At 43.0% G+C, this 13,437-nt stretch overlaps 1 protein-coding gene across 1 annotated transcript in view; it reads right to left on the bottom strand.

Annotated features, from left to right (window-relative positions):
- Ssh2 (slingshot protein phosphatase 2) overlaps positions 1-5,437 on the bottom strand; it is a 345,428-nt gene extending 339,991 nt beyond the window's left edge. Inside the window, exon 1 of the mRNA XM_004667880.3 lies at positions 5,316-5,437. Within this exon, the coding sequence (XP_004667937.1) occupies positions 5,316-5,378 (63 nt within the window). The 5' untranslated portion in view covers positions 5,379-5,437. The remainder of the gene's footprint in view (positions 1-5,315) is intronic.
- Positions 5,438-13,437: the final 8,000 nt, after the last annotated feature.

The following is a 13,437-nucleotide window of genomic DNA, read 5'->3' as shown; positions in this document are numbered from 1 at the left end:
CCCTACTTAATTTTCCAATATATATATATATGAGAGAGGAGAGAGAATGAATAGGGGTGCACCAGGGCCTACAACTACTGCAAAAAATAAATAAATAAATAAACTCCAGATACATGTGCCACCTTGTACATCTATGTGTGTGGGTTTTTTTTTTTTTTTTTTTTTTTGTGGTAGGGTCTTGCTCTAGCTCAGGCTAACATGGAATTCCCTGGAATTCACTCTATAGTCCCAGGATAGCCTTGAACTCACTGCGATCCTCCTATCTCTGCCTTCCAAGTGCTAGGATTAAAGGTGTGCACCACCAAGCCCAGCTCTCCACCTTATACATATGGCTTTATGTGGGTACTGGAGAATTGAATCTGGGTCCTTTGGCTTTGCTAGCAAGCACCTTAACCAGTAAGCCATTTCTTCACCCAATAATTTCTTACTTTTATCTCTTACTATTCTTCCAAATAAATCCTTTCTAAAACTAGTCTATTTGATTCCTTAAGATATGCCTTGTACTTTTATGCCTCTAAATACAAATACATACAGCTTTTCTCTACTTGTAATACTCTAGTCTTCCTATCTTATCCCTCAGCCAGTAGAAATTCAAATCACTTTTAAAACCTATCTTGAGAGCTAGAGGAATTGCTTAGTGGTTAATACGCTTGTCTAAGAAGCCTAAGGACCCATGTTTGACTCTCCAGGTCCCACACAAGGTAATGCAAGTGTGCAAGGTGGAATTCAATTATAGTGATTGAAGGCCCTGGTGCACCAATTCTCTTACTCTCACTGTCTCGCATTTTGTGGAAGAGGGGGCGGAAAGAATGTCAGAGTCACATGTTGGGTCATGATTTGCAGAGACATTTAGCATACCAATAACTGGGGACTAACTCCACAATGCACGACCCATTTACATCAACAAGGAGGGTCTAATGGGAGGGGGTAGATCACAGATGAGCCTAAACAATGGTACCAAACTGCCTGTATTTGATGAAAAGAAAACTAATATATCAAATTAAAAAAAAAAAAAAAAGAGACCAAGTCTGTTAGGCTTGCCTAAAAAAAAAAAAAAAAAAAAAGAACTAAGCTGGGCATGGTGGCGCATGCCTTTAAACCCAGCATTCGGGAGGCAGAGGTAGGAGGACTGCCATGAGTTCAAGGCCACCAGAGACTACACAGTGAATTCCAGGTCAGCCTGAACTAGAGTGAGACCTTACCTTGAAGAAAAAAAAAAAAAGAACTAACTTGAGAGCCACCTATGCCATACTTCCCCTTCACCACCATCAGTTCAACATCTCTTCAAAAGTTAGACACATCTAGATTTGAATTGCAATTCCAATCACTAACAGACTGAGTGGCATAGGAACATTCCTTTAAATGTCTCCTTGCCTCAGTTTCTTCATCTATACGGTAGAAATAAAAGCCATTTTCCTCAGGCATGATGCAAGTAGTAAAGTTAATTCATTCATGTATGTAAGTCATTTCATATGGTGCCTGTTGTGGATGAGGATCCAAAAGATGTTAGATATGGTTAATACTCATTACTACTATTAGTTAACTAATATCAATCTAGGTTCAAGCAATAAGTATAGCCATTACAATGTGGTTCTTCATGTACATACAGTATCATTCCTCTCACTTTCCTTTTCTGCCCTCCAACTTCATGTTTGTTCTCCACTGCCCTGCGTACCCAGATTATATGACCAAATAGACAAGGAAACCTTATAGGCCTTAGTATCTAGAGTGGTCATTCACACCTAGTAGGTGATGGTATTAATTACTTTTCTCATTCCTGTGATCAAATGGCAGACAAAAAGCAACTTAAGGGAAAAAGGAGTTATTTTGGCTCTCAGTTTGAGGGCATAGTTCACCATGGAGGGGAAGGCATTGAGGCAGGTGCTTTTGCACATCTGGGTAGATGAGGAAGCAGAGAAAGGGGATACTGGAGCTCTGCTGATTTTCTCCTTTTTCCTGCTTTATTCAGTCCAGGACCCTAACCCATAGTGATTAGTGTCACCTTCATTTAGAATAGATAGTCCTTTCTCAGTTAAACATCTCTGAAAGGGCTTCACAGATACACCCAGAGGTGTGTCTCCTAGGTGATTCTGAATCCAGACAAGCTGACAAGAAAGATTTAACCATCACACTGACTAAAAAGCAGACAATATTAAGATGCCCAATATGCTATAGTGAAAAAGTATCACAGACTGCTTTAAAGTGATTAAAAGATTAGATCCCAACTTCACAAAATAAAATCCCTCCTTACTTAGGCTTCTCTAGTTAGAAGCATTTTGCACTCATGGTCTCCTTTACCCCACACAGCCCAACCTATTCATGTAGCAACAAATATGACAGCAAAATATATGCAGGTTGGACAGCAGCAAATACTGAAGCATAAGGACCACAAGACAGCTCAGCTGAGCACAGCTCTGCATGAAGGCAAATAGGAAGACAATTTAAAGTGAAAGATGACTGCCTGATCAGTCACGCTAGTAATGCTGATTATTATTCATACACACCAGTGCCAGGATTCCTTTGCACACAGAGGCCAAACATAAACAACTGAAATAACAAGGCCAGCAGATATAACCACTGAGTTTACTACACAGCCAATTTAATTACGGATGTTAAAGTGACTATTGAGGGCTGAGGAGATGGCTCAGCAGTTAAGGCATTTGTCTGCAAAGCCTAACAACCCAGGTTAAATTCCCCAATACCCACAGAAAGCCAGATACACAAAGTGGCACATGTATCTGGAGTTTGTCTGCAGTGGCTAAAGGCCCTGGAGTGCCCATTCTCTCTGTCTGTATCTCTTCTATCTCTGCTTGAGAATAAATAAATAAAAATACTTTTTAAAATGTAACTATTGAGGCTGCAGAGATGGCCCAGAGGTTAAAGGGACTTGCTTGCAATTCCCCAATACCTATGGTAAAGAAAAAAAAAAAACCACCATGTATCTGAAGTTCATGTTCAGCAGCAAGAGGTTGTGGTGACCCCTGGCTTACCCACTATTTTGTAAATAAATTTTTAAAAGATGTTACAGTAACTATTAACATTCCCCAAGATTCTAAAATAGTTTTGGCTAATAAAGTCAGATCAACTAAATATGGCCCTGCTGTATACTAATCATTCACTTCACAGAAATTGGTATAATAATGACTTAATAGATATATTATAGCATAAACCATTTGCAACAATACCCAAGGAAATACTATTTCCAGTCTATTTGTATGTATTTACTAACCTTCCATTGCCTTCTCAGCCAAAAGTAGGTCCAAAGTAAACCAAAGGATTTACTAGTGGAGTGAATTAAAACAGTTTGATGTCAATGACTTTTGAAAATCTATGTTAAAGGACTAGTCATTGTGTGTGTGTGTGTGTGTGTGTGTGTGTGTGTGTGTGTGTGTGTGTATACATATATATACATATAAAATTTCCATCACTTTGATATTTGTCCTTAACAGACCCTAAATGTTTATCAGTTCTGCCATACAATTATTTTCAAATCACAGAACCTTAAAGTATTAGAAACCCCTAGAATCCCTCCACCACAAGGATTCCTTTTATTGGCTTCCAGGCAAAAGGTCTTCCAGCATTTACCTAAATATTGCCAGGAATGGTTCTTTACAATGTATTCCATTGCTACAAAATTCTTCCTTACAACTAGTGGAAATCAGCCTCCCTCAACTTCTATCCAAGGATCCCAGTTCTACATTCTGGAACAGCACAAGATAAGTTAACCTCTGAAATAAGATCATTCTTTCAATTAGGGTAGAATTGTCAGTTTGGTCACACAACACACACAAGAGACCTCAGAAAAGAATCCACCACTATATGCAACAAAAGTTTGAAATTCACAAAAATATACGAAAGTATACTGAAATCACAAGGCAGCATGTTTTCATGATATAAAACCTAACACCTCAGTTAACAAATACTGAGAACAACCCAACTTTTTTATATGCAAGCAGAGAGAGACAGAGAGAAAGAGGAGAGAGAGAAGGGGCATGCCAGAGCCTCTAGACACTGCAAACGAACTCCAAACACATATATCACCTTGTGCATCTGGTTTTATGTGGGTACCAGGGAATAAACCCTGGGCTCTTAGGCTTTGCAGGCAAGCACCTTAACTGCTGAGACATCTCTTCAGCTCCAACCCAACTTTTTAAAAATATAATGGACAGTGATAGTGTTTATTGAATATCTGTTTGCAACCTGACACTAGTAAACCACCAACAGAATATTAAAAAATAAAATTCTGTCGGAAGCTCAATGTAATCTTTCCAACTGCCCACATTTAAACTAGTTATTTGTTTTTTAGGACCTATTTTATCCAAGTGGTGCAATATGTTTGTCAACCGATATTTTCAAAAACTATCTGAGAATAGAGTTGTAAAGAAGCAGGAGTGGGGGTGAAGGCAAAGACATGCCCAGCAGAAAAAGGCTGGTTGCCTGGGCACTTTCCTTCTGAAAACATGCTTTACTGGCATAGGCATCTGAAGTAATGAGCCATTCGAAGACGACTCAAGCACAAGAATGATTACGAGCAATGAACATAAGGCATAAATGTCTGTAAGACAGAAATGAATTGGCACTGGTCACTCGGCGGCAGCGGATGTTTCAGGCCCTTGTCAAGAAAGGTGAAAGTTCAAGAAGCAGAGGAGCCCACCTCCATCCTTGGAGGGAAGGAAGAAAGCAAGGAGTAAGTACCGTTCAGCAATCCGGTGAAACCTGAACGGCACAGAGCACAAGAAAAAGGCGCAAGTGGCTACAAGGCGAAGGCACACACTGGGCGAGTCCCAACTGGCCAGTGTGCACAAATTCCGAGCGGGTCCTTGAAATGGTGTGGGTAAAGGGATGTGAATGTGGGTAAAGGGGCAATGCAAGAGTGTCGTCGTCGTCAACCCCGCGTCCAACCCCCCCACCCCCCCCCGCCGCCAATCTCCATCTCTTTGCAGCACAGCAACAGAGGGTAAAAGAAGAGGGGGAGGGTGAAAAGCAAGAATGACTCATTGCTGAAAGGAAGTGCTCAAGCCATGGGAAGGCATGCTTCAGGAGATTCCAGTGTGAACGCAGTGCGAGGTTGGGTGCTCGGGGTGATGGGTGAGGAGGGAGACGGGAGGGCAAAAAAAAGAAAGAAAGAAAACAACGTCTCGTAGTTCCTGCGGCTTGTCTAGTAAGATGAGGGTGGGGGGGCGGTGTTCGCGGCAGCCGAGTGCCAAGGCCTGGGAAGAGCGCGGCGCGTGCGCAGTGGCGTTCGGCGGGACCCGCTGAGGCAAAGCGGAGCCGCAGTGACAGAAGCCAGGAGGCGGCCGCCGGGCGGGACTCACCGAGGCGCAGGGGCTGGAGGTGGTGCTGGGGGTAGGCGACCGCTGGACCGTGACCAAAGCCATCTAGGCGCTGCTGGGTTGTTCCGGACAGGGCATTCTCGTGCAGAGTGTAGGGGAGGAGGTGGGGGGGGGGTAGCGGGAGGGTGACGGGAGCCGGGATGGAGGGGGAAAAAAAAAAAAGGAGGTAGGTACGGGGTAGAGGCGAAGGGCACGGAGAAAGAAAGAGGAGGCTGCGGGAACGGCCTCGGGCTCCACACCCACCACCGGGACTCTCGCGGACTGACGCGCCGAACGGGCGGGCGGGCGGTTCGGCTGCTGCGGGGCACAATGAGCGCGCCCAGTGCGCAGGCGCCACCTGTCAGCAACCGCCTCTCCCCTCGGCGCGCGCCGCCGCCGCCGCGTAACCCTTGAGTTGCCGGAAGCCGGCCGAGTGCGCGCGTGCGCGGTCGGGGTGGGGAGTGCGCGGGGGCGGGGGGGGCGGGATGCCTCGAGCCGCAGCCCCTGACGCGGGCTTCCTTCCCTGAGGGCCGGCCTCGTGCGGCTTGGCCCGGGGCCAGGTGCTGTGGGGAACGGGCGGGGAAGCCTTTCGGGTTGGGGCGGGGATGTATGGGGATGGTCCTAGGCTGGGGGAGTCCGCACTTCTGAAAGACTACCGTGCTCTGAGGTGGTGCGCGCCGCCTAAATCCAGCGTGGAGAAGAGAGAATGAGGTGCAGATCCCCGAGGGAAAGACGCGTCGTCTAGTGGCAAAGGGCTGCGCGGGAGCTTTCCGACGCTTTGGAGGGGCGTTCACGAAAAGGGACGACACCCGGAGACCCGCCTACCCCCAGGAACCCTGCTCTGGGGTGGGATGATGGCATCAGGGGGAGCTTCCCACCCTTCTGTCATGCTTGGTCATCAGAGTTTTTGAAAGAAAGATTTTTTTTTTTTCTTCGATGTAAACCCTGGGACGCCTCAGGCTTCCTTCTTCTGCCACCTAGCTGAAGTCATTCATTGTACCTGAGGAGAGAGACAGGCTGAGTGGACCTGGAGTCTCAGAAAGCTGGGCTGGGTTATGAAGAAGGTACAGCTTTCTCTTGACCACCATTTGCTTCCTGCTGTGAAGAAAATCTACCCAACAGGATCTGCTCCCTGAGCTCTCTGCTTCTAGATGCTATGATTCCACAGACATTAGTGAAAATGTAGATGGAAAATGTTCTAAGGCTGGAGAGATGGCTCAGCAGTTAAGGCGCTTGTCTGCGAAGCCTAAGGACACTGGGTTCGGTTCCCCCAGGACCCACGTAGGCCAGATGCACAAGGGGTCGCACGCGTCTGGAGTTCGTTTGCAGTGGCTGGAGGCCCTGGCGCGCCCATTCATATTCTCTCACTCTTTTTCTTTCTCTCTAATAAAAAAAAAAAGAACTTTCTAAAAATAGTCAACAGAACATAAATCAAGATTATAACGAAAAAAAAAGATTGCACAGTGCAAACACCATTGGTTATTTACACAAAGAGTTGAGTGGATGAGCTGGTAAATAGCACCATGCATATCAAAGATGCAGGAAACACACACTGAGGGGTTGGCGGTTGCTAAAGCCTACCTCCTCCAGTTTGTCACTCAAACACTCTTGGATCTCATTGCTCCTTTTAAACTGACAGGGCTGTCATGAGCTCTTTCTGGTTGCTGTGTAGTTAAGTGCCACAAGAGCGCTCTGTGCTGAGCCTTTGTTCTGTCCCTGGGGCCTTGTGGTTGAAATAATTAGCAGGGAGGTTCCATCAAGAATCGCTGAGGGTCCCTGTACTGTACAATCCTACATAAATTGTATTGCAGAGAAACCAGCTGGTAGGCTTTTGCCCCCTGGTGGTGATCAAAAATGCCTGTGAGACAGAATTAAACATGTATGGTTTCACAGATCAAGTAATCTGTGTTTTTCCCAGAGCTCCCTGGTAAACAGGAAAAGAGAAGGCAAGGTTCAGAATTAAGAACTTTGAACCGATGCTTAAAAACCAAACAGGAAGTTATATGCAAAGCCAAAAAAAAAAAAAATCTATGTAGCTGAAAGCTAAATGACTTCAAATAAATGAAATATTTGTTTTAAATCAACAAGAATGTATTCAAATCAATAGTTAGTAGCCTACTCTTAAATCCATTTGGAAGATGAGATGCTTAATTTTATTAACCTTACAGTGGGAAAGAGCACTCCCATGAGTCAGACCTGGTTTCTAGTTCCAGCTGTGTAAACCTTTCGCAAACTCTTAGAGCTCTAGTTCCTGATGGAACTATATGGAAACTGAAAAGTCCTGCATACGAAAGATAACTTTACATTCTCTGTAGTTCCTTCCCAAGTTCAGGCAGGCTTTGTTGAATATATACTATGTGTAGAAAACAGCTTTAAGCAAAAGGGGAATAAAAAGAACAAAAAAGACAAGATCCATGCCTTTTGTTTCTTTTAAAATTATTTGATTGACAGTGTGAGAGAAAGAGGAAGAGAGGGAGGGAGAATGGGTGCGCTAGGGCTTCTAGCCACTGCAAACGAAGTCCAGACAGACACATGCGCCACCTTGTGTACCTGGCTTTATGTGAGAACTGGGGAATAAATCTAGGGTCGTTAGGCTTTGCAGTCAAGTACCTTGACTGCTGAGCCATCTCTCCTGTCCTGATTCATGCCTTTTCTTAACAGAAAGATAGATCTCAGCTAATGGTAAATATAGACAGTTTTGCATAGTACATCTTGGGTCAAAGTTTGATTAAAAAGTATCCAGATTTGCATTATTGGCATCAGGAAGTTAATTCATTAATTTACAAGGGAATTGTCTCTTCCTGGTATATTGACATTTTAGAAGACTTATATTGTGAAATTATAGCTTGTTTATAGCATGTTTATCATCAGTTGAGAGTATACTGTGTTATGTACTAGGTACTATTTTAAGAACAAAATAAGTGTCTACCTCTCAGGAGCTCATAATCTATGATCAGAGAAAAACACATCAACAAATAATTATACTTTAGTGGCACTATGAATTTAGTCACTTCTGCTAGGCTTCTAGAGATATCTAGAAGTCTAGATAAATATTAAGTTCTATAGAAACAGAGAGGACAGTCTAGATAAATGTACTTTTTATGATACCGACTTTCAGGCTTTTTGAACTAGGCTACATCACATGTATGAAATCTATTTTTTTTTTTTTAGGTAGGATCTCACTCTGGTCCAGGCTGACCTGGAATTAACTCTGTAGTCTCAGGGTGGCCTTGAACTCACGGCGATCCTCCTACCTCTGCCTCCTGAGTGCTGGGATTAAAGGCGTGCGCCACCACTCCCAGCTACATGTATGAAATCTATTTTCACTACACCATTTATAACTTTCTTCTCTGGTGTCCAGATTCCTACTAGGTCTTCGTGGTTATCTAAGAGGCAGTATCTACTAATAGAGTGAAAAGCCCAGGACTCTTTTTCTATACTAGCTAAATGGTGTTTTTTTGAGAAAGTGTCTCATTGTAACCCAGGCTGGTGTCAAACTATATGGCCAAGGCTGGCCTTGAACTCTTTGCCTCCACCTTCCAAGTGCTGGGATTACAGGTATGTACCAACATGCTTGGCAAGTACCTTGACTAAATTAAAAAAAAAAAAAAAAAAGAAGAGGGGGGACTAAAAGCAGGATTCTCAACAGAGCCAAAGAGATAAAAGTCCTAATTCTACTTATAGCACCATCACTTTTCCCACTGTGTACTGGTGGTCTAATTGGAGTGAAGTTATAGAGGAACTTGAAATTGCAGGGCTGGGGAAATGGCTCAGTGGGTACAAGTGCTTGTTATGCAAGCAAAGGGATTTGAAAGGTCCTAAGACAGCTGAGTTCTAACCCCAGCATCCACATATAAAAAATCTGAGTGTGGCCACACACATTTACATAACCCCAATCCTGGGTCAAGAGGAGAAAGGAGAATTGCTGGGCTCACTGATCAACTAGTCAGACTAAAAAAGCTCCAGTTTCAGTGACAATGCAGAAGAGCAGTAGAAAGGACATGTGACATTCTCCTTCAGTAGAGAACATTCTCCATCTGTGCGGTGTGCACATGTCTGCACACATGTGCATAAACTATACATTCACACACCACATCATACATGCATACCAAAAAAAAGTGATAGACTTGAATATTTTATGCACTCACTAAAATTCACGGAGGAACCACAGGTTAAGAATCTTGATCTAGGGCTGAGGACATAACTCAGTTGGTAGAATATTTGCTTAGTGTGCATGGTTTGATCTCATGCACAAAATAAACTGGACATGGTAACACACACCCATAATTATAATTCCAGCAGCACTCCAGAGCTAGAGTCAGGATGATCAGAAGTTCAAAAATCCTCCTCAGCTACTTCGGGATACATCTGATCTTGTGCCTCCCTCCTAAATTGACCTTCAGTTTAAAGAAGTGTTTCTCAACCTTTCCTCCCACACACATACTGACAGCTATAGGGATGAAATTTGTACACCTCATCAGGCTATGTTTATATCAAAAGGATTTTGAGATAACTGAGTAGGACTTGGAGAAAATTTTCTTTATGTCATATCCTTTTGTTCTCTCTCTTTTTATTTTTTTGAGGTAGGGTCTCACTCTGGTCCAGTCTGACCTGGAATTCACTATGTAGTCTCAGAGTGGCCTTGAACTCACGGCGATCCTCCTGCCTCTGCCTCTTGAGTGCTGGGATTAAAGGCATGTGCCATCACGCCCTGATCTTTTTTTTTTTTTTTTTTTATTTTTATTGCAACAGGGTTTCATGTAGGCCAGGCTGGGCAGGTCTTAAAATCCTATCCTCCTGCCTCAGCCTCCTGAATGCTAGGATTATAGGCATATGTCACCATGTCTGAATTAATGCTGTATAGTTTTAATAAAATGATAAAATGAAGCTGGGCATGGTTGTGCACGCCTTTAATCCCAGCACTTGGGAGGCAGAGGTAGGAGGATCACTGTGAGTTCAAGGTCATCCTGAGATTACATAGCAAATTCCAGGTCAGCCTGGACTAGAGTGAAACCCTACCTCGAAAAAAAAAAAAAAAAAAAGATAAAATGAATGTTAGAGATGATATTAAATATTTAATTTGTATGTGTTCAAATAAAATACTTTGATAAATTTGATGAAAAATCAAAGATTCCTTCTGAATATAACAATGTTTTAATATAGGGCTTTATGATTAAAATGACTTCTTTCAGTTCTTATGAAAGACAGTTTAATGGTGATCTTTTCAAATTCTTGGTTGTCATTAATAAAAATTTAGTTTATACATGTACTTAATTAAATATTTTAAAACAAGCCGGGTGTCGTGGCAAATGCCTTTAATCCCAGCACTCAGGAGGCAGAGGTAGGAGGATCACTGAGAGTTCAAGGTCACCCTGAGACTACATAGTTAATTCCAGGTCAGCTTGGACCAGAGTGAGACCCTACCTAGAAAAACAAAACAAAAAACAAACAAACAAAAAAATTTAAACAAGTTGGGCATGGTGGCACATGCCTTTAATCCCAACACTCAGGTGGCAGGAGGTAGGAGGATTGCTGTCAGTTCGAGGCCACCCTGAGAATACAGAGTGAATTCCAGGTCAACCTGGCCTAGAGTGAGACCCTACCTTGAAAAACCAAAAAATAAAATAATTTAAAACAATTTTGCCACATTTCAAAATTTGTAAGTATACATTATGTTTGACTCTTATAGTTTTTACTTTTATCCAGTCAAAATATAACTTATAATAATGTGACTACTCAGGCTGGAGAGATAGCTTAGTAGTTAAGTCATTTGCTTGCAGGGTCTAGGGACCCATGTTCAACTCTCCAGGTCCCACATAAGCTCGACACACATGGTGACACAAGTGCACAAAGTCACACATGTGCAAAAGATGGCACACACATCTAGATCTGATTGCAATGGCCGGAGGCCCTGGTGTACCAATTTTCTCCTCTTCTCTCTCTCTCTCTCTCTCCCTCATAAAAAATAATTACAAAAAAAGTGACTACTCATACCAGGTGTGATGGCGCATGCCTTTAATCCCAGCACTCAGGAGGGCAGAGGTAGGAGGATCGCCATGAGTTCAAGGCCACCCTGAGACTACATAGTGAACTCCAGGTCAGCTTGAGCTAGAGTGAGATCCTACCTCAAAAACAACAACAACAACAACAAAGTGACTACTCAAAATTCATTATCTATTGCTGAAGACTCCACATGCTTGGGTTGTCAAGGTCACTGAGAAATCAAGCGGGGGCTGAGCTGAAGACCTTCTCCCTGTAGACCAGTCAACCAAAAGATGGAAAAAAGCTGCACTTCATGCAGCCCTGTTGAAGACAGAAGTCATCAGCAGTGAAAACAGTAGACACTGGAAGCCTCAAGTTTGGCCACATAGGCCAAATGACTGAACAGGTACAATAGTGGCATGTCTGTTGGGGGAAACCAGTGCTCTCTAATTGGACTGGAGACCCACTCTATGGGAGGGAATACATGCCTGGTACTGAAAACCTAATCAAAAGTCTATGGTAGGAGAGGTCATGAGCCTTAGGGGTGTAAAGCCTGCTCTTGTCTGGATAAATGCATATATTATGCTCAACTGCCCTATAAGCACTATACTTAATGTTCATATTCAAATATTAATGCTGCTTTCACTTTTGGTTAGAGAAGCTTCTCTTTTCAGATTATGGTGACCACTGGGATGACCCCAAAGGCAACATAGTGCTGAGAAGAAGTGATGGAGGAGAGTCCAGCGTTGAGACATTTCTATCACACATTCCAAGGCTCAGGGTCCATTGCAGAAGAGGTGGTGGAAAGAATGTAAGAGCCAAAGGAAGGGTATGACTCTCCTTACAATGCAAATGTCCAGACAAAAGTTGGCCTCAATATCCACAACCTCACAGTGCCTAGCAATAACTTCATAGACCCTCATAACAGGAGGAAAAGACAATGACATCAAAAATAAAAGAGAGGGGCTGGAGAGATGGCTTAGTGGTTAAGGTGCATGCCTGTGAAGCCTAAGAACCCAGGTTCAATTCTCCAGGTCCCATGTAAGCCAGATGCACAAGGTGGCACATGCATCTGGAGTTCGTTTGCAGTGGCTAGAGGCCCTGGCACACCCATTATCACTCTCTCTCTATCTCTGTCTCTCTCTCTCTGACTGTATCTCAAACAAATAAATAAAAATAAATCTTTAAGGGCTGGAGGGGTGGCTTAGTGGTTAAGGCATTTTTCTGAAAAGCTGAAGGACCCAGGTTTGATTCCCTAGGTCCCACATTAGCCAGATGCACAAGGTGGTGCACACATCTGGAGTACGTTTGCAGTGGCTAGAGGCCCTGGCATGCCCATTCTCTCTCTCTCTCTGTTTCTCTCTCCTTCCCTCCCTCTTTCTCTAAAATAAATAAATAAAAATAAATTTAAAATAAATATTTAAAAAAGAAATAAAAGAGAGACTAATGGATAGAGGAGGGGAATATGATAGAAAGTGGAGTTGTGAAGGGGAAAGTGGGGGCGGGGAGTGAATTATCATGGTTTATTGTAAATATGGAAGTTGTCAATAAAAAATTATACGTTAGAAAAAATTCATTATAAATTTTGTGTTGCAAAATAATGACAAATCTCTAATTTGCAGAGTATGACTATGTTACTAAAACAATTATGAAGCTAACTTAGACGTAACTAAAAGTGTACATCAAGCATAAACAAAAGGAAAATTCAATATCTAAAGAGAGGTTTAAAACTGAGCCGATACAGGATTACATGACAGGCTTCCCCACCTTTTCTGGCCACACATGAGGCTGTGAGTCCTGTTCCTTCAGCACCTGGAACACACACTCTTCCAGTACTTCTAAAGCTTGCTGTTAATGATGGACAGCAATGTACACTACATTTGGCAGCCAAAAGTGATGTCTTGGTGGTAGCATACTCTTTAGCTTTGCTCAACAAGTTCTTCATTATACTTGCTACCCAGTGGGACCTAAGGCCATACTAGGACATGTCATTTCACCTACAGGGTGCTCTCTGAGAACCACTATCTAGAGTGATTCCAGCCAAGGGTGACTTACCTAGAAATACCAACCACTTCAGTTTTTCTCAGACACTCCTAGAACTTAATAGATAACTTCATCTTGCAGTATGCCTGAAACATTTGTT

The sequence above is a fragment of the Jaculus jaculus genome, chromosome 9 (assembly GCF_020740685.1).
Source record: "Jaculus jaculus isolate mJacJac1 chromosome 9, mJacJac1.mat.Y.cur, whole genome shotgun sequence".
NCBI classification, from domain to species: Eukaryota; Metazoa; Chordata; class Mammalia; order Rodentia; family Dipodidae; genus Jaculus; species Jaculus jaculus.
Note: the sequence above shows the minus strand (reverse complement) of the source record. Positions and strands in the feature narration are given on the sequence as shown.